Raw genomic sequence first — 25,207 nt, forward strand, 5'->3', positions numbered from 1 at the left:
CAGGGAAATTCACTTTTTACAGCAGCTCACAGTACACAAGGTAGAAAAGTACTCATAAATAAAAAATAAAGTAGAAAACAAATCTAAGATATACTAGAAAAATAAAAATATGATAAACAGAATAAGTTTTATATACACTGTATACACATTTCAGGTATATGAATAGTTAATAAGTCAATATATGAGATACACAATTAAAATTAAGATTTCAATTTTTTAATGTTTAAAGTAAAAAAAAAATAGGCCAAAAAATTAAGGCATCAAACTTATGATAAGTCAACGTTTGTCAACCTCACAATAAACAATTCAAAATGGTTTAAAATACATATTTAACACACAGAAAGAGGAGGGATAACACCAATCCCAATACTAAAACTATATTGTCCTAAATGATTTTTACTTATCCAATAAAACACATTTTGATGTTCAAATTCTGAGGGTAAGTTTCCCAAAATGCACATAAGATGGCGCTTGGGATGGGTTTACTGCATGTTGCTCGTGTGTGTTTTCATCGCCAGGTGACTCTCTTTTCACTTGCAGCACACTTACCCTTAATTTAGGAAGTAACCATCTTCAGGGGCTATTACACTATTTCATATCAGTCACCCTGTGTACGTAAATACCTGCTGCTGTGCATGAGCCTGTATTTTATTGCTTACAACTACATGACACTGTGGGGTCCCTGAGCAGCTCCTTCAGCCGCAGACTGCTACACCCCGGTGTAAGAAGAAGTTCCAGAGGTCCTTCATCCATACTGCTGTCAGACTCTACAACACCTGCACCACATGATCATGTTGTAGTTTCTGTTTCTGTTTAAATTACCACTACCTACACACGAGAACTTTTATATTTTTTATTTTTATCTGATTTATATTTCCATTCCATTACTACCACGTGCAATATTATTTATATCATAGCCATTTACCTTTAGTTACTGTTTTGCACATCTTGTACACTTGATGATCATAATATGATACCAAAAAGTCAAATGTTATTTTTTTAAGAGATAAGATAGACTTAATGTATAGACCACACAGAGAATTCACTTTTTACAGCAGCTCACAGTACACAAGGTAGAAAAGTACTCATAAATAAAAAAATAAAGTAGAAAACAAATCTAAGATATACTAGAAAAATAAAAATATGATAGAACAGAATAAGTTTTATATACACTGTATACACATTTACGTATATGGATAGTTAATAAGCAATATATGACATACACAATTAAAATGATGTACATTTTTAACTTGTCTGTTTTTTTGTGTATTGTACAAAGCTTTTTATTTTTACTTCTATAGTATATATTACACATTATATATATAGATATATAAAACTATATCTAAAACGGTATATATATTAAAGGTATATAAAAGATCAAATTTACAGTTAAATAATGTGCAACAACTTCAAAAAGTGATTGACCATATTTGTGTCAGATTACAGAAGAGGGTGAGTATATCAGAATCAGAATCAGAATCAGAAATACTTTATTAATCCCTGCAGGGAAATTGTGTTTGTTACAGCAGCTCCCAAACGGTAAGTGAGATAGTAAGTGATAGCAAGAAAACAAAACTTTAACCCTATACACCTATACAATATCCTATTTTAACACTATATACACATGTATAAATAACAGTTGAATAAAACCAGTAACAGTAAAATAAAAACCAAGTAACAGTGAACTATGCAATATGTAAATCTAAAACCTTATAAAGAATTTAGTCTTTGAGAGACTGTACAGAGAATAGACACTGGTTATAAAAGTGCAGTATGCATGAGACATGGGGTATAATAAGTTCTGTGTAAGCTGATTAACTGTTGTAGTAACATTGTATTAATGCACAGACACAGGTTTGTTTGCAGTGTAAACGGTGTGAGTGTGCAGAGTAGATGTAATGTTTACAGCAGGACGGGGTGTGAGGTTTTTTTTTTTTTTTTTTCAAACCGGAAAGGGGCGGAGTCAGCAGTAACGTTAGCAACCACGCTGAGGGACGGGAACGGTTACCGTTAACGTGAAGGATTGCCCTTTGAAACATGTCTGTAAATACTCACTGAAATCTGCGTCTTACACGTCGAGCTGCACCTGGACCTACGAGAGAAAAGCGTCGCGTCTTTCCTTCGCAGAGGTGAGCGCCGAGGATGACGCGAGAAATGTTTATATGTGTGATCATGTAAGACAGGAACCTTTAGCTTAGCATGCTAAGATGGTTATCACCATCTCACTCCAACAACAACAACAAAGGTGGATAAACCTTTTCCACAGCTTGCTTTTCACGCTGCTATAGGTGTTAAAGCTTGGTTGCAAAGCTAAAAAATATATTTATATGTTTTTAAAAACACCAATTAATAACAGGCTAATGCTAAGTTAGCCTGTGACGCCGCTGTCAACGCCTCGCCTGCGTTTGACAGCTCAGTGTGAAGCAGGCCACACATGTAACACACGCTGTGTTTGAATCCACAGCTGGCTGAATTAACCACACACTAACTCTGGAAGACTGGAAAATAAGTTAATGTATTATTATAATAATAATAAATAAATAAAAAATGCCGCACTTCATAGCTAACTAACATTAGCTGCGAGGTTACGTTTCTCGGCTTGCTCCTCTTTTGTGGACGGTCTTCTCCGTTTAAACTGTGCTTTTATAGTTTGTGCACTATTATTTCACTGTGTTGTAAAACTGAAGCCGGTGACATCGGTTTCATGTGCACCGCCTGCTTTGCTTTGGGTCAACGCCCCACCCTGACTGTACTGTACCACCTCTTTGTGCTGGTTTAAACCCCCTCCCTGGATCATAATAATAATAATAATAATAACATTTTATTTCATAGGCGCCTTTCTGTCACCCAAGGACACCTTAGAATAAATGAGAGTAGACAGCAAATAACAGAAACAAACAAAAAGTATATCAAATTACAAGAATGCAACATTAAAATCAGGTTCAAATAGGACAATGCAATTGAATCAGATGGAACAAAAAGCTCTGCTCCCCGTGGTGGTGAGACGGCCGGAGTGGACATGAATGAATTATGGTGGCTGCAATGACAGGGAGAGAGGGTGAGGATGGTTTTTCTTCTTCTACAAATGAATGTGTAAATCGCCGGATGCTCGTTTCTTTCCTGCTGTGTAGTAACAGTGATTGCAGACGGCTGGTTGGATTTGTTGATTTGACTTTTTGAACCCCAAAGGTCAGGGCTACTATAGGAGCCTGTAACTACAAATACAACTGCAGATGCTCTCGTTCCTTATCGGTTTGTTTGGATTCACGTCATGCGTTGTAAATGAAGAAGCTCTGTGTTATTAAATAAACGCATTGATTTGGTGAGGAAACGAGGCTGAACATGAACTTGAACTGGGGATCAGCTTCCCCTCCTGTGTTCATGCTTATCTCCCATTTGACCGGTTGTTAGGATACACATTTATTGTTTTGTGAGAACCACAAATATATATAAAAAGGATGGTTGTGTCAGTTGTGCATCCTCGGTCTGAAGGTGGCTGGTATATGCTGTGAAACTGTTGTTGTTGTTGTTTTCTTTTTAACAGTGTTGGTGTGGTTTCAAATGTGCTGATTCACGTGCAGCGCAGTCGACAGCGGCAGGCTGGGCTCTGCTGCTGACACCACACCATTGACACTTGAACACTCCTCGAAAGGCTGAATGTCATTGTGCAACCTCTGTCTAACAAGGCCCTCGCTGTGTAGCCTCGCCATGGGCAAAGTGGTCACACGTTCAAGGATGTGGCGTGTTGTGGGTGATGGACGATAACGACAAGTTTGAGCTCTGATGCGGATTATTATGATTTTGTTATTACACATTTAGACAGCAGATGTGGTGAAATATTAACAGCTCCTGGAATACATTTGACGGTTGTTATATTTTATTGTTCTCGAGTGAATACTTTCCCTTTCCTATTTCTTTTCTCACATTTGAACCTGTTCATTCACAAACGTACACGTTCCCCTGTGTAATTTGTCTCCGCACTCTGCTCCTTGTTCAAATACAAAACTCTTGATGGACGGGCCTCATTTCCCTCATGTCCCCCTAAGGCAGTTTGTGAGCCTGTGTCAGTGTGTCGAGGAGATGAGACTCAAGAAGGCCGATAAGAGAAATCCCCAGTGGTTTCCTGTCATCCCACCCTACGGGGCTGCACGTCTTCCTCTTACTCCCCGATCTTCCTCTTTTCACACACACACTGGGCAAATAAAGGCACAGCAGCGCTGTGAGTCCATCACGAGGGTGTAAAATAATTTATGACAGGAGCACATTTGTACTTTGTGTGTTTTCTCAGATTTAAAAGCATTATTCAGCGTGACACACATTGTTACGCTACGCTGTCCACCAACTGCAAACACCGGGGTTCAGCTGGGGTACACATAATTGTATTTTTAAATGGTAGAAGTGTACCGAGCTGTTTGAAAAGGTGTATTGTGCTTTTATAGGATGCTGTGATACAGAGATGGGCTTTTGTGGACGAAAAGGGACAATACTGCTTTTCTTTCCTGTATATAAAAGTAGAAAACAGACTGTATTGATTGTTTATAACTCAACTTATAACTTTATAACTCGGATAACCAGGATATGATGTTTACATGCACAACTAACTAACCCCAATCCACCAAAACTTAAATGTAATCAGGATACTTTAGCACATGTAAACACATTTCTTCTTCACCCCTGTGATGTTGGCTCCTTTAGTCTCTGTTACCTCTGCAGCTACAGGTCCTCCACTGCTGCTTTGAGTGCCGGTGGTGATTACGCACATGACCCACGTCTGCACTTGTCTCCGAGCTGGGCATCCGTTTCTATCTTGTTGTCATGGCGAATTGAATAAAAGCACCAGAGTTTCCACGGAGATAAACACGTTTTATAGATTGAGCCTTGGCGATTAGTAGAAATGAATCATTCGGGGAGCGTTTGCGGAAGTTTTGTTTAGACTCGCTCGTCTTAACAGTCTCTGCTTTTTTTTTTTTTTTTTTTTTTGCATCGTCAGCACTAAAATCATTTATGGCGATGGCATTCAGATACCACTCGTTCCACTTGACTTGTTGACAGCCGTGGCGTGATGTGCCGCTTGGCGTGTCACCGGTCGATGATAAAGTGGAATTTGTCAGTCATGCAGGCATGGAAAAACTTATGTTGTGTGGCGGTTACTCGGGTTACGTTCAGCCTGACTCTTTTACTTGCCCTCTGTTCCTCTGATCTATCTCCTATTACTCTATCACGTGTCAGACTGTGGTCGATAAACACTTTCAAAACAAGAAGTCCTGCATTGTTTTATAAATAGGAACGCAAAAGGAGTCACCTGACTTAAAACGCGAGCTGTGCTCTGAACGTTTCGCCCTCTCATCTCTTTCTCTCTCTCAGACCTGTGGGTGAAATATGCCGCCGGCGTCCAGCTGTGACTGCCCCCACCTGGACTGCGTAGGGGAGATCACCAAGGAGGAACTCATTCAAAAATCCCATGTGAGTGACTCTCCATCATCATGTACTCATAACTTACTGCTCTTTTTTTCCAACAGGGTATCTGCAGACTTCAAAACCATTGAATTCACTTTCACTCTTCAGTCTGATTTTTAAGTCTTGAATACTTCTATACTTAATATTTCAATGCTTCTATGGTTATAAACTGTTTTTGTATCTGATTGCAGGCTATTAGGAGCTGTTACACACCTATAAATTATAAATATATTATAAATATATTGTCTATATTATAAATTATAGAAGTGTGATCCCTGTGGTGGGGGTTTGTGCACACAGGAAGCATAACATAGTTTCAGTCAGAGCCATTAGACATGCAAACACTGAGCAAACACTGTCACGACTGACAGCTGCAGTAAGTGTCAATTTTAGCAAAAACTATCGATTTATGCTGCTGATGGCGGTCCAAGTTGTGTTAGTTTGATTCATTATTGCCATCATCCTTTTATACTTTTTCTATATGGAATTAACTTGGTGCAGTCTGCCGTTAATAGTGTTGAAAGTTTGCTCTTGAACTTTGCTCTCGTCTCGCTGATTTTCATTTTCAAACATGTCTACAGGGCCAGTGCCAAGACTGTAAAGTCGGAGGACCAAATTTGTGGGCGTGTCTGGAGGTAAGAGAGTGATGAAAAGGAAAGAAAGTTGATTTGACACTTTGTCACCAGAAACATGTGATTTCTGTTCATTTTTTTTTTAAAACATCCCGGTGTCCTCTGTTGTTTTTCTGTCCAGAATGGCTGCGCGTACGTCGGCTGTGGAGAATCTCACACTGACCACAGCACCGTGCACTCACAGGTGAGAGACCTCGGACTTTACTGATGCCTGTCAGCGGGGGAAATATTAATTAATGCATAGAAATGAAAAGTGAGAAGGAAGGGGAGTGACTAAAATGGAGGACGTTTTGATGTTGAATTGAAAAAAAAGATGCAGCCAAAAGAGGAGTCTGTAGAGAAGAGAAGACGGGACAGGACAGGACAGAAATACCACATCAGGAGTCCCAGGAGCAATGACTTGGACTAAAACTGCCTGCGGCATTACTTTTATTTTTAAAACATTTTTCTTTCTGCGATTTAAGAGCCGGCACGTGGATCTTTTTAGCTTTTAAAGTGCAAGAATTGATAAAAACCATCAACCCAGCTCTGTCTGCCTGCACCTCCACATTCAGCAGCGGATCATCCATTATTAATTGCCATTCCTCTGGGAAGTGGGGGAGATTCAGTAGTACTGTCAGCTCCATGGTTACTGTATCTGCCCCTCCCGGCGGCTCTGAATCTTTACTCAGCCTCTGCTGTTCCCAGTGTTGACTAAGGCTTTTTTTCCCTTCGAGCACGCCAAGGCCAAGTGGGGTTAGAAGGCGAGAAGGAGGAACAAGGAAGGCAAACATATAATTTTCTCTGCCTATTAGTATCCGCATAGCTGCTCAAACCATTGTCCAGAAAAGAGCCTGTTAAGTGCAAAGCTCTCCAGAAGCAGAATCCTCCACTCAGATGACTTTTGATACAGAGCGGGCTGGTGAAAGAAATATTAGCTGACTGTAAATGATATCAGCAGTGGATTTTATATCCATCTGCTCATCCAGGACATTTCTCTGTGCAGCACACCAGCCTCATTTTTTTTTTTTTTAGCGGAAACATCTTTCAATCTTGTAAGAAAGAAGGTCATACTTAATTAGCGCTTTGGAAACCCGGGGGGAGGGGGTGGAAACATTTTAATCTCTCGACTGTGCAGTAGGAAAATCTGCTGTTGGATCAGTATAGTAGTAAACTATACTGCAAGTAAATGTGAGCGACGGTTTCAAAGGATTGAGGTAGGAATTGCAGTTAGATCAGCTAATTTCAGAAGTTGAAGCTCCACTTCTGTGTGTACTTTTGGTAACCAAATGAGACACGTAATTAGTATTTACATGGAGATCACATTTCAAACATCATTATGCAGCAGTGAATTCAACTTTTGGGAATCCTTCTTCACGTTGCAGATGAATGACTGGAAGGTTACCGCAGCCTCACAGTTTTCTTCATCAGTCCTTGAGCACTTCTTTGTGAGTTTGTGCAAATGCTGCTGATAGAACCCCCCTGAGAGGAATAATAACAGTTTCTTATTTCTTATTTATTTCAGTCAGTAATGTCTTCGAGTGCTGAGGGCCAGAGAGGAGACTGTTTTTGTAGGACAGAACCAGACCTGACTTGCTTCTAAATCAGAAAATCACACTGTGAAGCAAACCTGTGCTACAACAACATAAATGTTTTGTGAGTGTAATATGAGCTGCTGACATGCTCAGACAGGTTGTGCAGAAGAAGCTTTGTGGATTTGTGTCATTTGAATATAATGTTTTTAACATTTTAGCAGACCAGAAGTGACCTAATATCACAAATTATCCCTATAAAAGCTACAAAACAGTTAATTGAAATCAAACACATTACGCAGGCTGGTAGAAACATCCTCTAAGCCATATAATTCCAGCTTGTTATTAATGCCCTACCTGGCAAACTTTCCTTCATACATTATTTAAGCTTGGGAGTTTCATGGCCGTGCTCGGTCTGGTGTGTCCCCTCTGCCAGCTCCTCTCTGCCCGGCCTGTGCGAAGGCTAATGCAGCCCTGATGAATAATGCAGGGTCTGCTGGTCGGCTGCTGCTCACGTTCAGTCTCTCGTCGACCTGCCAGTCTGCCCGTGTTCGTCAGAGCAGTAGTGGGTCAGCAGAAAAAAAAAAAAAAAAATCTGTCCTTCTGCAACCCTCACTCAGCCTCTACCTGAACCTGCAACCTGAGACGTTCAGCTCAAAACAACATTGTGAAAACAAAATATTTTTTTAGATTTTGTTTTAATATTTGAGACGTTAAGAAGGTTGATTTTGTACAAGAAGTCTCATAAAAGAGGGATGTTATGAATGCTTGTGTTGAATGTCAGCTTCTTGGGAATAAACTTTAATTAAATTAATTAAATTAAAGTAAAACAGAAACATTGATTGAGTATCATCAAGTAATTTCTCAAGTACAAATGCCAAAACTAATGTAGTTCCAGCTTCTCAGTCGTCACTTTTGGGTTTTGGTCAAACAAAAACAAGCACTTAAAAATGTGAAACAGGAAATTAAAATTATTAAAACAACAACAAAAAAACATTAGAAATAAATGCACTCAGTGTAAAGTTCACTACAGCCTTTACACCTTGTTTACATGATTGTAGCAAGCACTTGTGGCCTAGAGGCAAGAGTTAAACCACAGGATTGCACTGTAGTCTGTTGTTGTTGTCATGTGATTGCCTTGTCTTGTTAGTTTTGTGTATATTTTCTACTAAATGAATATTGTCAACGACTTTGACATCGTATGACAGAAGTTTAATGTTGTCAGTGATATGCAGTAGACCAGAGGTCTTCAGTGTTTCGTATTGTTACAGCTGTGTTGCCTATTAGGTTGGGCTTACTGTACGTGTAGTGCAAACACACGTGATTGCACAGGTACTCATGGGTAGCCATCAGTGTCGCTATTCGAATAGGCTGATTTATCTAATAACATGTTGAATTTATGTTATTGTGTGTGTTCATAATTTATTTTAAAAGAAAACAAACCATAATTTCACAGCCCTCCTGCAGTAACTCTGAGGACCCCCTAGGGGTGTTATTAACAGGACAGATAATAGTGTAATGTGTTACACTTTGCTCGGGTAAACTGTACCTGCAGTTTAGTTTGTGCATCATAGGTTAGGCAGGCCGAGCCGCCCGCAGACACACCTCCACACGTTATCTAAAAGAAAAACAAACTTTGTGTGCAGGAGACGCGGCACAACCTCACGGTGAACCTGACCACACTTCGTGTGTGGTGCTACGCCTGCGGCAAGGAGGTTTTCCTGGAGCGTAAACTAGGTCCTCACTCGCCCCACACCAACAGCAAACCCCTCCCGTCCCCACAGAGCGCTGCTCAGGTAAGAGCCAGGTTCCCCTCTGTTTGTCATCATGTTTGTTTACAGCTTTACAGCAATGCTTGTTATATTTGGAGTCATAAGGGTTTTTATTGAACAACATCAGTTAAATAACGCTTTGTTATCTGCACTGACAGGCTAATATTGCATGTTTACTGCATAATTGTTTAGTGACATAACTATGTGCTCTCCTGTAACACTGGCAGAGCTTTATAATAACAACTTCCACCAGTTTATCCCGAGTGACAGTTGAACTGTCAAATTGTATGTGGTTATTCATTCACGAGATAGGAGTTTTATGATGAGGTCTGTGTGCGCTGTGCTCTTGTTGCAGGATAACAGCAGGGCCCCCGGGAGCCCAACCTCTCTGAGAGTGCCCCCTAATGGTGGCTGTGAAGACCTGGACATGGAAACAGAAGAGGAGGATGACCTGCGTGCCAGAGGTCAGCTTAGCACAACATGAATTTCATCTCTCACTGGAGACACTGTTTGTTTCAGCTGCGTTAACACAATCCTGGTAGTTCTCAGCTACAAGGTCAGCGAAGAAAGAAACAAATGTTGGAAATGAAGGCCACATAAACACAGAACTGTCTAATCTACAGTTAAACTGCTGCAGTAGACACATTTCTTGCCCTGATTATCATGTTAATAATTAAACTAATATACTTCTGGAGTCAGTGAGGTGACTAAAATTTAATTAAATTCGATCAGCTCTTAATCCAAGTATGATAAAATAAAAAAATTACCATTGCACGGATGATTTGAGGTTCAGTCTGACACACAGGAACTCAGTAATCAGCAGTCGGTTTACTTCAAAGCACAGATTATGATTTGAATTAATAAAAGAGGAAATTACAAGAGAAACGTTCGTGCCAGGATCGCTGATTGATGTGTTGCCTCTCTCAAGTCTTGGTTTAAATGTACTTAAAGACTGTAGCCAATGAAACTAGCTCTGTTTCTATGGATACAGACACCACAAAAACTGGAGGCACACACACACACACACACACACACACACACACACACGGCCCCTAAGCAGGACCACCAGGTCGCTCCTGTGTACCTCAGTGAGTTGAGTTAAACACTAACACTTCAGTGCTGAGTGTTTCAGTCCCGCTGGAGCCACCAATGCAAATAATCTCTTCGCTCAGTGCTGCGAGACACGCACAGGCCTCGCCTCCGAACGGCATATGTTATGTTAAACCTCATGTGGCGCAGCTCAGGCGTTGGCACCAGTCGCCGCCTCGGTTATTTTTGTCACAAATACAGATCATATGATCGGGAGGCGGGGTAAACAGGCTTTGTAAGACTAACGTCCTCCGCAGAGTAAGTTGGTCACATGAGATGATGATTTATAAATTGTGAGGGGCGCCTCCCCAGAGAGGTGAAGGATGGGTGGGGCATGACGTGGGAGACAGATGTGACAGATGCATGCTGGTGTAGTTATTGTAGTTTGGATGATTTTGCTCCCTTATTAACACAAACGCAGTTATGCTTCTTTATCCTGATTACCGCACTTTGCAGAGGAATAACTCATGATATGATATTAATACTCGGTGTGAGTTACACTTTCCAGGTATATCATTATCTCTGATGTCCATGAATACACGTCATAATATCTGCTTGGAAAAAAGCTTGTATAACTCTCCTTTTAACTCCAGAACTTCTCTGTAAATCACCACGTTTTTTTTTACATTTTCTTCAGTATCAGAGTAACCCAGTGATGGTTGTCTGTACGCTCACTGGCACGTTGCAAACAGGAGCAGACGATAGCTAATTCGACATACTTTTAATGGTGCCACTTCCTCAAAATGTAAACACAAATAGGCAAAAAAAAGAATGTAGCTGATTATAACTCGCCAAATCTGTGTCAACGTTATACTTTCTGTTTCTGCACAGGTTTGACTCTTGGAGTGTATAGGATGAACAGATAGCACTGCTTTAGTCAGAAACATACTGTACAACTGTTTGCTACAGTGCCTGATTTAAGATACACCAGGTAGCCACTTTTTCTGCTCCTGCTGTAAAAGTGGAATGAGTCTTCTGAACGATGTCGAGGCTTTCAGGCCGCCATCAAAACTTACAAGCATTTGATGAGTGTTTTAATTTCCCCTGTGTGTTCTGACTCCCTCAGGCCTGACAGGACTGAAGAACATAGGCAACACCTGCTACATGAACGCTGCCCTCCAGGCCCTGTCCAACTGGTGAGACCACCGTTTACCTGCCTTATGTCCCCGCTGTCTATCTGTCCACCCCCGCGTCGCTTACATCGCCTACGTGCCCTTCGCTGTTTCTTCGAGTCAATTTCCATTCGCGGCTCCCGCCTTGAACACACTTCTTTTCAGTAACGAGTCGCTGTTTCTATCGCTTCCTGCCTGGTTCTTGTGAGAAAGTACCATAGCCCTGCTCATTTGCGAGAGTGATGGCTGGAATTGCTGCAGTGCAGCATTCGAGACGGCAGAAATGGCCCTTTGTAGTTCCCTGTAGGGTCTTCTGTTACAAATGAACTCTTTCCCCATCTCCTCTGCCCCTTCTCCTCTGCTTTACCTTTTTCTTTTTCCACCATGCGTCTCCCTTTACTGTTTTTCTCCCTGTCTGCTGCTTTTTTTATTTCATTTATATATTTTTTTTTATTGTTCATTGAATTGCCAATCCCTCTGGTTCATTCTTTATGACTGGATTGTCGGTTTTTGTCACTTAAGTTAGGGCTCGGCTGCAGAGCCTTGGGCTGTGTTATTACTTACTTTGTACCTCTTAACTTTTAATTTTATTTTTCATGGAGCAGCAGAGGGCTCTTCCTCCTTTGTAACGCTGTTTACACTGAGGCTGCTCGGTTTAGCAACATACCATACAAGTCAAAATGGGGAGAAAAAGATGTGGGTCAAAATTTGCAATCTAGATCACATTCCCAGAAATTTTGGGGGGGGGGGGGGGGAGACTTAGTCATGTAGCTGCAGAAGGAGGGACCTTTTCTGAAATCTTTGCTTTGATGTCTGTTTGTACGAGCGCTGCTTCTTTGAGTTACTGTCAGGTCATTATTCAGTTTGAAGGACTTTTCTCCCACCGAGGGAAGAGAACATTTCAATGCCTTATTCATTCTGCAGTTTGTCTCTCTTCTTGAGAAATTCCTGTCCGCTCAGTATCCATCAAATAAGATCCCCTCAGCTGTTTTATCTATTTCAGCTATTTCCTTTCAGCTGCGTGTCGAGTTTTCAGTACCTCTTGAGAATGTGCGATATTACTCTACGGGTGAATTATGACTTTAATAAAAGAGAATGAATCAGAAAAAAATACGAGCAGAAGACAGAATTATGTAGAAATGCTGAATTCAAACCTCTCTGGATTTCCTTTCCTGTCATTTTCTGCTTTGTTTGAACTTTCTAAATGTAATAGCAAAAACATACTAACCCGAAGATGATTTGCAGACCTTAAACAGTCATCTGCGAACATAATATATTATAACATTACGCTATCTTGTACTTCTCTGAATTATATCTGCTTTGCTTGGATTCAGGATTGTACGCATGTTTTTTGTGAATCACCCACCACATTTCCAGCTGTTTGGTAAAAAGAATACATCTGTTGAATCTGTTAAAGGCCAGATATTTAGTTTAGTGCCCACATATGATATATTTATCCCTCTTTCCACTGCAGCCCACCCTTGACACAGTTCTTTCTTGAATGTGGCGGCATGGTGAGGACGGACAAGAAGCCTGCGCTCTGCAAAAGCTACCAGAAACTGGTGTCAGACCTGTGGCACAAGAACAGGTGGGTGTCTGTCACATTCTTCTGTTGTTGTTTTGGATCACTTTCCCACAAGCCACCGGTGATTTTTCATAATCCGGTTGTCACCTTTTCCCACGTTTAGAATATGGCAGCACATTCCTGTCACAGCTCGTCTTAATTTCAAACTCCACATCACACAAGGCTCTGATTGTGTATTATAACGCATGTTAAGCGGGCTCTGTTTTGTCACTCTGCAGACCCTCCTACGTGGTTCCAACCAACTTGTTCCAGGGAATCAAAGCCATAAACCCGATGTTTAGAGGATACTCTCAGCAGGTGGGTCAATGCAGATGGTGAAATGAATGTGCGTGTGCTCGTATTTATTGCATAAATAAAACATGGAGACACTCCTCACACGGTTATTGCTTTTATCTCTTGTGTTTTGCAAATGAGTAAATATGAATATAAAACGTTTATTAAGGACTGAACTGATTATACAGTTAGCGGAATATTATCATGCTTGTAGCGATGTGTGGGTGTCTCAGAATGTGCTCAAAGATGTGTGGGTAATGCATTGTTTTTCTCTTTATAATAAATGACTGTGATATAATGTAATGGGGCCAAGCACATAACATAAATGTGTCTGTCAGTAAATTTTCCTCAAGGAATGATTGTGTGCTGAGCTGTGATTATTATGGGCCTGATGCCTGGACTATAAAGTTGTTCCAGACCTTATACAGTCTCTCCATTTTCTCTTCCACTCCATATCCCGCCATGTTCATTCCTTTACAGAAATTACGTTAGCTCCATCTCAAATCACTCAGCCAGATAAACTTTGCAATTACTACCACCTGACTTCCATTCACACACAGATGCACATGTTAAACCTTAAGTTAAATTGCTTGATTTGATTCCAGGTGGTGCTTGAAAGAGAAGATTTACATGTTACAGATATAAAGGATGTTGTGCCGAAGCACGTCAGCGCCTCTGTATAAGTCTGAATGGTGAATTGATACAAAAAAAAAAAAAAGGCCCGTTTCCTCTTGGCTTGCCAGTGTTTGTTCAGAGGAGTTAGCTGAGTAATAGTCATTTGTCACGCCATGCTGGGCTGCACAGCCTTGGAATTAGCATTGCTATGAATGAAGTTAACATTCCTGGTCCTGGGAGAGGAGAGTTCATTTGGCTGGAGAGGGAGATTGGATGTCTGAGGCTCATTAAGTTTGATTGGGCATTCATGAGCATGAGGTGAGGTTTCGGATTTTGCGATGCAGAATTGTGATTAAACAAGGAGGTGAAGTGGTTGTTTTTTGTAAATTGGAAAAAAAATAGCTTTGGGAAAGGTTTGCTATGTCTGTCAAGCTCGATTATATTTAGGAAGTGCTGCATTAAGTTTCAGTGTTCTTTTCAGGGAAAGCAAATTAACTACTTTCACAGTGCGGTGACCAAAATAGCTGCAAAAAAACTCTCTTTTCCGAGCTAGAACTAATTTGCCTACATAACTAACATTTCTTGTCATCCCCACTCGGCCTCCAGGACTCCCAGGAGTTTCTGCGCTGCTTAATGGATCAACTCCACGAGGAGCTAAAAGAGCAATTGCCCGAGCCCTACGACCAGTCCAACGGCATCACCGTGGACGACAGCCGCGAGGAGGACAACCGCAGTCAGTCAGACAATGACTTCCAGTCATGCGAGTCCTGTGGCAGCAGCGAGCGGGCCGACAACGAGGTGCAGGGTGGGAACGCGCTGATAGACGACACCAACGAGGCCGAGATGCTGATTCCCGAACAAGACGAGATCCAGGCCAACAGAGAGTGGCAGAAGGAGAAGAACATGATTAATGACTTTTACCGCTCCGGAGTTAATGGTGTTATGGGTGGAAGCACTGGAGTAGACATGGACAAAGATGTTGACACCACCACTGAAAGCACGCCTATTATCAGCAGCCAGGGAGCCATCAAGGTTCAAGGAAGAACATCAGGTAATTATGGAGAAGAAGAGGCATGTCATGTTTCATTTTGATCAGATTTATGGCACTGAATCTCTTTAACATTTGGGCTGCTCCTCCACCAGATTCCTTCCCAGACATCCAAATGTCCAACAACACAAGACCACAGAGTCCAGTCCCAATGGAGGGCCACATTCCCAAAATGTCCAGCAGCCCGCCCAAAGCTGCCTCAGGCTGGCCGAGCCTGAACTCCGCACACAAGAAAGGTACTCGGAGGCAGTTATATCCAGAGTCAAAGCTATCCCGTGTCTGTCTTTGCTGACATATCGTAAAGCACTAGTCTCACATTTCTCTCTCTCTCTCTGCCTTGCCACAGCGGTGACCACATTCTCCCCGCCAAAGAACAAGCGTCAGAAGAAATACCGCAGTGTCATCTCGGATGTGTTCGATGGGACCATTGTCAGCTCGGTTCAGTGCCTCACCTGTGATCGGGTTAGTGTGGATATCTGCAATATCTTTTAGGATGGGATTGCTGAGAGGGCGAGAGAGACAGTAACAGGCGAACACTAACAACTAAGGACAAAACTTTTTGACACCAGTTATTTCGAGGTCCTAAAAATGTGTGAGTGGTGCTTAGCTCTGGTGTTCCTGTCCACCAGTGGCTCTCAAACTGGGCGTGGTGTACTGCACTGGTGAGGCATAGAGCCACTGGAGGTGGGGCATGAATGACCAGGGGAAAATAAGGGAGTGATACTAAGTTGAATGACTTGACAATAAACTAAAATTCAACGTGGATTCTTTTTTATTCATACGTAATGTATGTCATGTCACATGTTGTGACATTTGTGCTGTAATGATGAGGATAATATCCTCCTGCCAAGCTACAAAACCATTTGAATTGTGACCAAAGATTAAGCTTTACTGTCTGTGTTATTTTGCCTTCAGGTGTCTGTGACCTTGGAGAACTTCCAGGATATCTCGTTGCCCATCCCAGGGAAGGAAGACCTGGCCAAGCTCCACTCATCCACCCACCAGACCTCTCTGGTTAAAGCCGGCTCCTGTGGGGAAGCTTACGCAGCGCAGGGCTGGATTGCATTTGTCATGGAATACATCAAGAGGTGTGTGTTTTAATAACATGTACGCTGTAGTATTCACGGTATATTCACGGTAAGCGTTAGTGCTTTACACTTTGCCCTTCTTGTTTGTAACTGGCCATCTCTGTCTGTTTCTATTCTTAGCTGGTTCTGGGGTCCGGTGGTTACGCTACAAGATTGTCTTGCAGCTTTCTTCGCCAGAGATGAACTAAAGGGTGAGTAAGTGGGTGTAAATGTGTTCTTTCAGCACAGACATTAAGATGGATGTCTTAATAACAGAGTGTTTTGTTGTTTTCTAGGAGACAACATGTACAGCTGTGAAAAATGCAAGAAGTGAGTAACTAATTCTGACTTTGCTGATCTGGACTACTCATTTATTTGAAACGAACAAAAACAGATACAAACACATGTCTGGAACTGTAATGATTGCCCATCTTCTTCGTCTTTTTTCCTCTTAGATTACGAAACGGAGTCAAATTTTGTAAAATGCAAAGTTTGCCAGAGGTATACAGACAACTCCAGTACTTCATGTCATGAAGACACTAAAATCTTTTTCCCCTAATGGCTTCACACGCCGCATTTCTAAAATAAAACGTCTATGTGCGTTCCTCTGCTCCAGATCCTGTGTATCCACTTGAAACGCTTCAGACACGAACTGATGTTCTCCACCAAGATAAGCACCCACGTCTCCTTCCCGCTCGAGGGCCTGGACCTGCAGCCTTTCCTGGCCAAAGACAGCTCCGCCCAGACCTCCAACTATGACCTGCTGTCAGTCATCTGTCACCACGGCACTGCCAGCAGTGAGTGGGCAGATCTGCTTTCAGTTGGCGCACACCAGTGTCCTGCATTCATTAGCTTGTCGGAAAAAAAATTTCACAACGTACTTGTTAGATTTATGAGTGCTGCTCTAACACATTCCCCTGTTTGATCCCAGGTGGCCACTACATAGCGTACTGCAGGAATGATGTGAACAATCTGTGGTATGAATTTGATGACCAAAGTGTCACCGAGGTGTCTGAATCCTGTGTCCAGAATGCTGAAGCTTACGTGCTCTTCTATAAGTAAGCCAACACACAAAACTTCAATGAATATACACAGTGGTAAACAAGAGCCCATTCATCCCTGTGACAGATTCAGTGCGCTGCTTTGATATTCATAACGTACATGTTACTTTTGATTACGCCGCTGCGGCAGTGATTAATCCGTGCTCTGTTCCTGTCGCAGAAAGAGCAACGAGGACGCACTGAAAGAACGTAGGAGGGTGTCGGGTTTATTCAACATGATGGAGCCCAGCCTTCTGCAGTTCTACATCTCCCGCCAGTGGCTAAACAAGTTCAAGACCTTTGCAGAGCCGGGGCCCATTTCCAACGACGACTTCCTCTGTTCACATGGAGGTGCGTGCGACCGTGTCAGCGTCATACAGAAAGCACTTGGAGGTCAACGTGTCCCTTAACAGGAACCCCTTTTCTTGCCTTGTGCACAAGCATTGTGCTCTACTGTCTCTTCACACGGCTTTTGCTTTCATCCTAGCCGTGGATTTTAGACTCTGACAAAGTGGAGTATTCCCATCACAACATAGCAGACTCTCAAAAAGGGGTTTTACTTCGCTTTGTGCGGACGATCCGTCTTTTCTTATAGAGGGAAGGATTCGAAAAGAGTCTGTGCCAATCAAGCTCCTTTCTTTTCAGCCCTCTATTCAGGGAGAGCTGGAAATTATGGAATTGGAAATTAAAGCAGGAAAGAATGAACATGAATGTTCCTCTTCTGTAAATAAGCACCTACATGTTGTTTCCTCCTCCTTTGGGGCTACCAGCACATAATAACTGGCTAGTCAGGTACATACAGTAAAGCGAGGAAGATAATATTAGTGCAGTAAAACTGTGGTGCAATATGTTTGAATATAAAGAAGTACAGATGATAAGCGTTACAGATTAGTTTAGTCTTTAAGCGTTGCTTTTCATTTTACGGTTCGTTATTTTATCCTGCCACATTTTCTTCTGTAGTACTGATGTCTTTGGTTTTCTGCACTCATGAAATTTTCATTTTGGCACTTCCAGATCAAGATTTGAACTGTTCACAAACAAATCAATAAAAAAAAAAAACATAGCAGAGAGGTAGCTCACCTGGTAAAGCGTGGGCCCCTTGTACAAAAGGTTCAGAGCTTGCTGCAGCGACCCAGGGTTCAATTCTGACCTGTGGACCCTGATGCATGTCCTCCCCCTCCTCACTCTCTCCCAAAATAATCTTAAAAATATAAAAACTCATAATACTCATTATGTTTTCATTAGTGTATAATCACATGACTTTTTGTTAGCTTAGAATGAAACTTTTATATCCACAGAGAGAGCGGGTCCTCTACCACCATGGTGGAACAGCATGTTTCTACAGTAGCCCAGAACAGATAAACAAGTTTCATAGCCACCGTAGTTTCTCCGACTGACTTGGCAAGTGGTATTCAGTTGGTTTCAATCCACAACTTCACTGCTATATACCACTGAATCCTACACACTGGGCCTTTTTAAATGCTTGAAGAGGTGAAAAAAAAGCAAACATCTGAGAGAAAAATAAACAGTTTTTATTTATTTTTGACTCTCTGGGGTGTCCTTACCTCCACGTTGGAAACCACTGCTCTAATAATGGCAACTGGAGGTGGGAAACTGGACAGTAATCAGTCATTTGAGCACTGACTTTGATGAGTTTGTGCATATTTCAACAGAATAATACTCACAGTGTTTTTAACACTGATCCTCAACAAATGTATTTTACGTCTGTGTACAGTTATGACCTTTTCAAAAGTTACCCTGTTAACGTCTGATGGCTGTTCCATCGTGTTCCATCAGGTGTGCCGCCCAACAAAGCAACATTCATCGACGACCTGGTAGTAATGCTGCCGCAGAACGTGTGGGATCACCTTTACAGCAGGTACACACAGCAGACAGGCCAATTGTGAGACTGGCTGGAGGCTTTACACATTTTCAGTTTTCCCATTACTCAATGTGCTCCCGGTCGCAGTATAATTTTCCCCTGTCAAGTAAATTTCATCTGTGTGAGTTAACGTGGACTTGCTCCCTGCAGGTACGGAGGGGGACCAGCTGTCAACCACCTGTACGTTTGCCACACGTGCCAGATCGAGATAGAAAAATTGGAGAAGCGCCGCAAGTCGGAGCTGGACATGTTTGTCAGAGTAAGCGTTTTAACCAATATGTTCACCAGAAAGGAAGATGGAGCTTGTGCGTGCATGTGTGTATGTGTGTATGTGTGTATGTGTGTGTGTGTGTGTGTGTGTGTGTGTGTGTGTGTGTGTGTGTGTGTGTGTGTGTGTAGGCTCTATCCTCTTGTCTGTTGAACCAGTTGATGGGCTGCATGTGTTGCTGCTCTTCACCCCAGCAGGAGATGAGAGGTGTGAGTCGGATGAAAGCCTTATCATTAATGCATTGGGACAGATGCAGCTGTTATTGCCAGCTCACTCTGCCCACTCACACAATGGCTGCTCAGAAGTGTGTGTGTGTGTGTGTGTCTGTGTGCGTGCGTGTGTGTGTGAGCTTCAGCAAGATAACGAGGAAAAGGGATTGCCATTTCCAAGAAAGATGAAATTGGTGCAGTGTGGTGTTAAGACTGTCTTCTAATTGGAATAACTACCACAGAGAATTGATTAGGTTTTCCATCTCCTCTCCTCTCAATCCTTTCATCCTCACTTCATTTCTTTCTCACCCCTCCTCCCCCTCCCTTCCTGTGTTTCTCCTCCCTCTTGTCTCCACTGCTCACTCCTCCCCCATTTCCTCTCCCCATCTCCTCCCTCTGCTCTGTAGCTGAACAAGGCGTTCCAGGAGGAGGAGTCTCCAGTGGTCATATACTGCATCAGCATGCAGTGGTTTCGTGAGTGGGAGGGCTTTGTCAAAGGAAAAGACAATGGTAATTGGACAGAAGTCCTGCCTTTCTACCCTGGGTCTTGTTTAAATGTCTGTTTAAAAGGCTAAATGTTTCCTGCTATCTGCCTGCTGCTGATGATCTATCATAGAAAAGCTGCTTTGATTGTGTTTGATGTTAATTTCTCTCAAAACAAACGGCCTGTGTCAGGTCTGTACGCTTAAATGAATTGGAAAAGATAAATTATTTTATTTGGGACATCCAAAATTCTCGCTCATGTTCAAAAGAAACTGTGAAGTCCCATTTTGTCTATTGATTTATCTTCAAAGACTTTTCTTTGGTCCCCCGAGTCAAGTTTCCCTCCTGCTACAGCAAAATGAAGTGTCAAAATATATTTCGGTTTCTTGTGCTTTTTATTTATTTATTTTTGCTTCCCTTGGTTTGTATTGTCATATCTATTTATAACAACTTACATCGTGCACTGTTGCAAATGTCTTTTTTCTTTCTCTCTCTCTGACTTCTGCTCCTCTAATGTTTGCTTTCTCTCTGTAGCATGTGGGGAGCCGAAATTTCTTTTCATGGCGTGACAAAAAAAACGTTTAACATTTTAACACACCCGCTCTTTGAAACAATTAGCATTGAGAATATTTCGAAATAAAACATTAGCTTCCGTGTTCTGCTCTGTGATCGTGACAACTAATTTGTCTTTTCTCTTTAAAGATCCGCCGGGACCAATCGATAACTCCAAGATCACAGTGAACAAGAACGGCCATCTAACGCTCAAACAAGGTACGATGAGATAAGACAGACTTGAGATTCACTTGTCAACTCGTATACACAAGGAGGACAAGAAATTACTCGTTAATGAGAAATATATAGAGAAAAGTCATGCTGGTGTTAAAGAGTCTGACAGCTGTTGGAATGAAGGACCTGTGGTAGCGCGCCTTTTTACATGGTGGGAGTAGCGGTCTGTTGCTGAAGGAGCTGTTGTTATCATTGTGATTGTATGTTAGGTGTATGATGGAGAGGTTCAGGTATTGTAACAAAAATACTACATTATCTAGGTATTTTAAGCGTGCATGTGTGTGTTTTGCGTTGACCCCACAGGAGCTGACTCGGGGCAAATCTCTGAAGAGACGTGGAACTTCCTCCACTCCATCTACGGCGGCGGTCCACTCGTGACGGTTCGGCCGAACGTCAGCCACCAGGAAGCCGAATCGTCGCAGTCGGAGGAGAAGATCGAGGTGGAGACGCGCTCCGTTTAATGAAGCACTCAGCGGGAAAGGGGAAAAGAAAACGACAGAAGACATTTAATCAACGAAAAAAAAAAGCCTTTTTATTTTGCACTTGACTTTTTATTTCTAAAGCATTCAAAGCAAAGGACCTCATCTTTAACCGCTACATGACAGCCTTTGACAGCTGACAGAGGGAATGAACATGTCTGAAAAGGTTTGTTCATGTTGTACAAATCTGTATAAAGAGCTCTTAAATTTCTATTAGCACTGTAGTCTTCATGTGTCAGGTTGTTTTCAGAACCAAGAATTTAAATTATGTGCAGCTAAAAAAAAAAAAAAAAAAAAATTCCACTGAATGCCATATTTCTTTTCTTTTTCTTGACCAAACGAGCACATACTGTATGTCCACGTGTCATGTGTTGCTGATATCGATGAATCGCGACACATCTTGCTGTAGATATATCACACATTTTTCCTGTTGTATGAGAATATTGTTCGCTGAATGGTAAGGAGAGCAAAATGTGATCACTAAGAGGTGATGAAAATCATAAAGGTTATGAAGGGACTAATTACTGACTAGTCTCAGGAATGAATTTTATGTTTTGCACTGTTCTGTAGACGTACAAATTGGCATGCTGACGCAGATGTCTGGTTTGTATTTGAATGTACCAGTACTGATAGTTTGTTGGTCAAGACTCAGCACATGGTTATTTATCACAGAAGGGACTGATTTAATATGTTAATAGAGTTTTCTTTTTTGTAGAAAATAAGTGGCAGGCATTGTCTGTTAAGAATGCATGCTTTAACACTCAATCAACCCAACTTTAACATCACATGTAACTGCATGTAAATGCAAAGCTGCTCATAAAGAAAGAAAGGAGAAAAAAAAAAATGCACGCAAATCACGATCCGGATCTGTCTTCACTGACTTGTACAGCTACAGAAAGCATTATTGCAGTATGTAATCAGCAGCAATCCAGTTAATTAAAACAAAAAAAGGCATTATTTTTGTGTATGAGCATGGTGTTGCTTCATGTGTTGGCTGATAGGGGGGTAAAACAGAATGCTGTACTGTAAGTTGTTTTTTTTTGCATATTGGATGTCACTTGAGTAAGATCCATCCTGACTTTTGCTGGCTGACACTATTAAAAACTTGATGAAAACATGTTGAGCATGTTGATTTATTTTTTTAAAAGAGTGGTTTGTTATATGAGAGAGAGGGGATAATCTGAATAATCAATAATCTGTCATCAATTAAGCGCAGTGTGGGACAGATTGCACTATTTGGCAAAGGAGGGGGTGCTAAAAAAAAAGGAAATGTACAGTATAGTGTTGCATTTTGACGAGCGCGGTTGAATCGGCTCTCTCTCTCACACACACACACACTCACTCTCTCACACACACACACACACACACACACCCCGGACTAGTTGACTTGGATTGAAAACATGGCTGCGGCCGAACGTGCAGCAAATGTACGGAAGTGAGGTATGTGTAATTCTCGAGCTACAAAACGCTAAATATATTTATTTTTTTTTGGCTTCTTCTTTTTTTTTTTAACTTGTGTGTTTACCTGCGAGTAACGGCGCTGGTGGCGCAGCAATACGACACAACTTGAATTAATTACCACCACCATAAAATTGCCTATGACCCGGTGCATTTGTTGGAAGTACAACAAACACAAACGGCAAAGTTATGCGCGGAACAATCAGCTAGCTCGGGGAGGCGCTAGCTGATATTATGCAGGCTAGTTAGCCTGGTTAGCTGCTAACTGGTTACCGAAAACGGCCGTTATAACCGTTAACGGTTGCTAACCAAACCTCGACGTGGATACAATGTTAGTATCGCCTCTTTTATTTTTATTTTGTTGTCTTCTTCCCAGCTGTATGTGTGTTGTTTTATCGCTGCAGTTGTCGAGCTAGTTTTTTTTTTTTTTCTCTAGCTTCAACCCAATGCTAGTTACAAAGCTAACCGTTACCGGAGACTCTTCTCTCCGCCTGCACGGTGCAGTTAACTAGTTAACTAGTCGCCGAGGTAACGGTAGCCAGCTCGGTTAACTAGTCGTTCACAAGGAAAAAAGGGGGAGAAAGAAAAAAAGCAGAAAATAGGCTTTTATTGATGGTGGTGTACCGTTCGGGGTGTCATAGCACAGCTCGTATTTTGGATTTCACGGGTGCAACAGTCTGCAGTTTGGTGTCTGAGGCGTTAATGTTTTATATATTTATTTATATTTATATATTTATAACGGTAAGTTAAAGCTAAACGGCGAGCTAGGTCTAAACTAGTTGGGGGGGGTGTCCATGCTAACGTTTAGCTTTTGCTCGCCAGCTCCTTATGAGCTCAACTGGCTGGGCTTGTTTTATTTATTATTTATTATTATTATTTTATGTATTGCTTAGTTTTAACCCCTGAACTTTTTTTAAAGGAGTTCATCTTCTTACCCAAACTAGTGCTTATAAACTTAAACCCGGCGACACGTGCTGCTGCTGCAAGCTGCTGCTGCTGCTGCAACGTTGTCTAGTTTTTTAAAACCAGCATCCTCCCAACTTTGTCCACATTCAGCTGGTTAGCTCGGATGTTTTTTAGGGGGGGTGGATTTGAGCGGTATGTATACCAACACCACTCCGTGGATTTTTGTTGCCAGTAGGCCCCCCCACCCCCTCCGTGGAAGTGTTAAACTACAAAGATGAGCAGTCCAACACGACGGTAACACAGCACGAAGCTTTGTTTGTTTGTCTCAAACCTCAAATCTCTCACTTAGTGTGTGTGTGTAGCTTGTTTGTTTTAAAGCCTTCAAATCTCCAATGAGAGCAGACTTTATTATGACAGAGGACCCCGTGTGTAACTCCTCTGTCTGTCATGCTCGTGGGTAAAGGTGATCAGCACGTGTTAACATAACTTCACTACCAAACACGCGCTTTAGTGAGGGGCAGGAAGTGGTTTGATTTGAGGATCACACTCACACACATGGAGAGCTGCACTGACTAATAACACAATCACGTTGTGACACTTTTAAAAGATGTTGTCTGTGAGTGGAAGTTGCTGTTTTCCAGCGTTGACGCAACCTGTAATGAATTTAATGCTTCTCCTTCAGATGTGCCTTTTTATAGTTTAATTTCTCTTGTATTTTATTCAGCAGTTGAATATTTATAGAAGACACAAAACTATGCTCGTTGGTAGGGATGTAACGATACACTCAACTCACGACTCGATGCGGTTCGCGATTTTTTTGTTCACGATACGATCAAACTGAGCTACAGACCAAATAAAATGATCTTTTTTATTTGTAGGAAAAAATAATCTTAGGTGCTTTCTTTACAGAGACTCTCAGGTTGTGTTATCTTTTAAAAAAAAAGTGCAACTTACACGGTCATCCTAAACAACAAAATACATGACAAATATCTCCTTAAGAAACAATCTCACAAGTAAACTGGTGTAACGTTACTTTGCTTCTCACTGTGGTGGCTGCTGCATGTTGCTCGTGTTGCCGCTATATGTTCGCAGTCTCTTTCAATATTTACATGCTGTTTTGGTTTTGTCTGTCCATTTCTCACCGGTTGTATTTGTGTATATAGGGAATCCAAAATGCCGCCACACAGGGGATTTAAAACTGCTCGGCGCGTCCTCTATTTCAAAGCTATTTTCCACCGTCGCCATGTCTTTCCTCGTTCTGTGCTCCGTACCTACGCAGTGCCGTAAGTCACTTGATGTCTGACGTTGAACAAATGAATCACCAACCAGCTTCTAAACAAAAAGAAGAAAAAGAACATTTCCTACTTCTCTTGCATTTGCGAAGGATCACGACTCATTTTTTCCGTCATTTTTTGCGAGTCGCCATGCATTTGTACCAATTTTTAATCGTGTCACGATGCATCGTTACATCCTTACATCCTTACTCATTGGAGGAGTACACTGTCGAAAAAACCCACCAACAGCAGGGAGAGAGA

At 41.8% G+C, this 25,207-nt stretch overlaps 2 protein-coding genes across 4 annotated transcripts in view; both read left to right on the forward strand.

Moving 5' to 3' along the window:
* The first annotated feature begins 1,942 nt into the window (after positions 1 to 1,942).
* On the forward strand, positions 1,943 to 22,431 carry usp33 (ubiquitin specific peptidase 33). The gene is made up of 24 exons (XM_027290191.1): positions 1,943 to 2,129; positions 5,365 to 5,463; positions 6,039 to 6,092; positions 6,211 to 6,273; positions 9,247 to 9,396; positions 9,728 to 9,836; positions 11,528 to 11,597; positions 13,048 to 13,161; positions 13,377 to 13,455; positions 14,653 to 15,097; positions 15,190 to 15,330; positions 15,441 to 15,556; positions 16,010 to 16,182; positions 16,303 to 16,373; positions 16,458 to 16,491; positions 16,617 to 16,662; positions 16,778 to 16,958; positions 17,093 to 17,219; positions 17,383 to 17,552; positions 18,999 to 19,080; positions 19,234 to 19,342; positions 19,968 to 20,070; positions 20,746 to 20,814; positions 21,133 to 22,431. The coding sequence occupies exons 2-24, from the start codon at positions 5,380 to 5,382 to the stop codon at positions 21,288 to 21,290; spliced, it is 2,748 nt and encodes a 915-aa protein (XP_027145992.1). The 5' UTR covers positions 1,943 to 2,129; positions 5,365 to 5,379; the 3' UTR covers positions 21,291 to 22,431.
* Positions 22,432 to 22,614: 183 nt separating this feature from the next.
* Positions 22,615 to 25,207, forward strand: part of zzz3 (zinc finger, ZZ-type containing 3) — a 20,923-nt gene continuing 18,330 nt past the window's right edge. The window contains exon 1 of one of the 3 annotated variants that reach the window (XM_010741560.3): positions 22,615 to 22,748. The gene's annotated coding sequence lies outside the window, so the exon portion shown is untranslated. Of the gene's footprint in view, positions 22,749 to 22,804; positions 23,098 to 23,187; positions 23,967 to 25,207 lie in introns of those variants that run through there. The other 2 variants (XM_019253594.2, XM_019253595.2) reach the window with 2 other exon arrangements.

This window comes from Larimichthys crocea, chromosome II (assembly GCF_000972845.2).
Source record: "Larimichthys crocea isolate SSNF chromosome II, L_crocea_2.0, whole genome shotgun sequence".
NCBI lineage: Eukaryota > Metazoa > Chordata > Actinopteri > Sciaenidae > Larimichthys > Larimichthys crocea.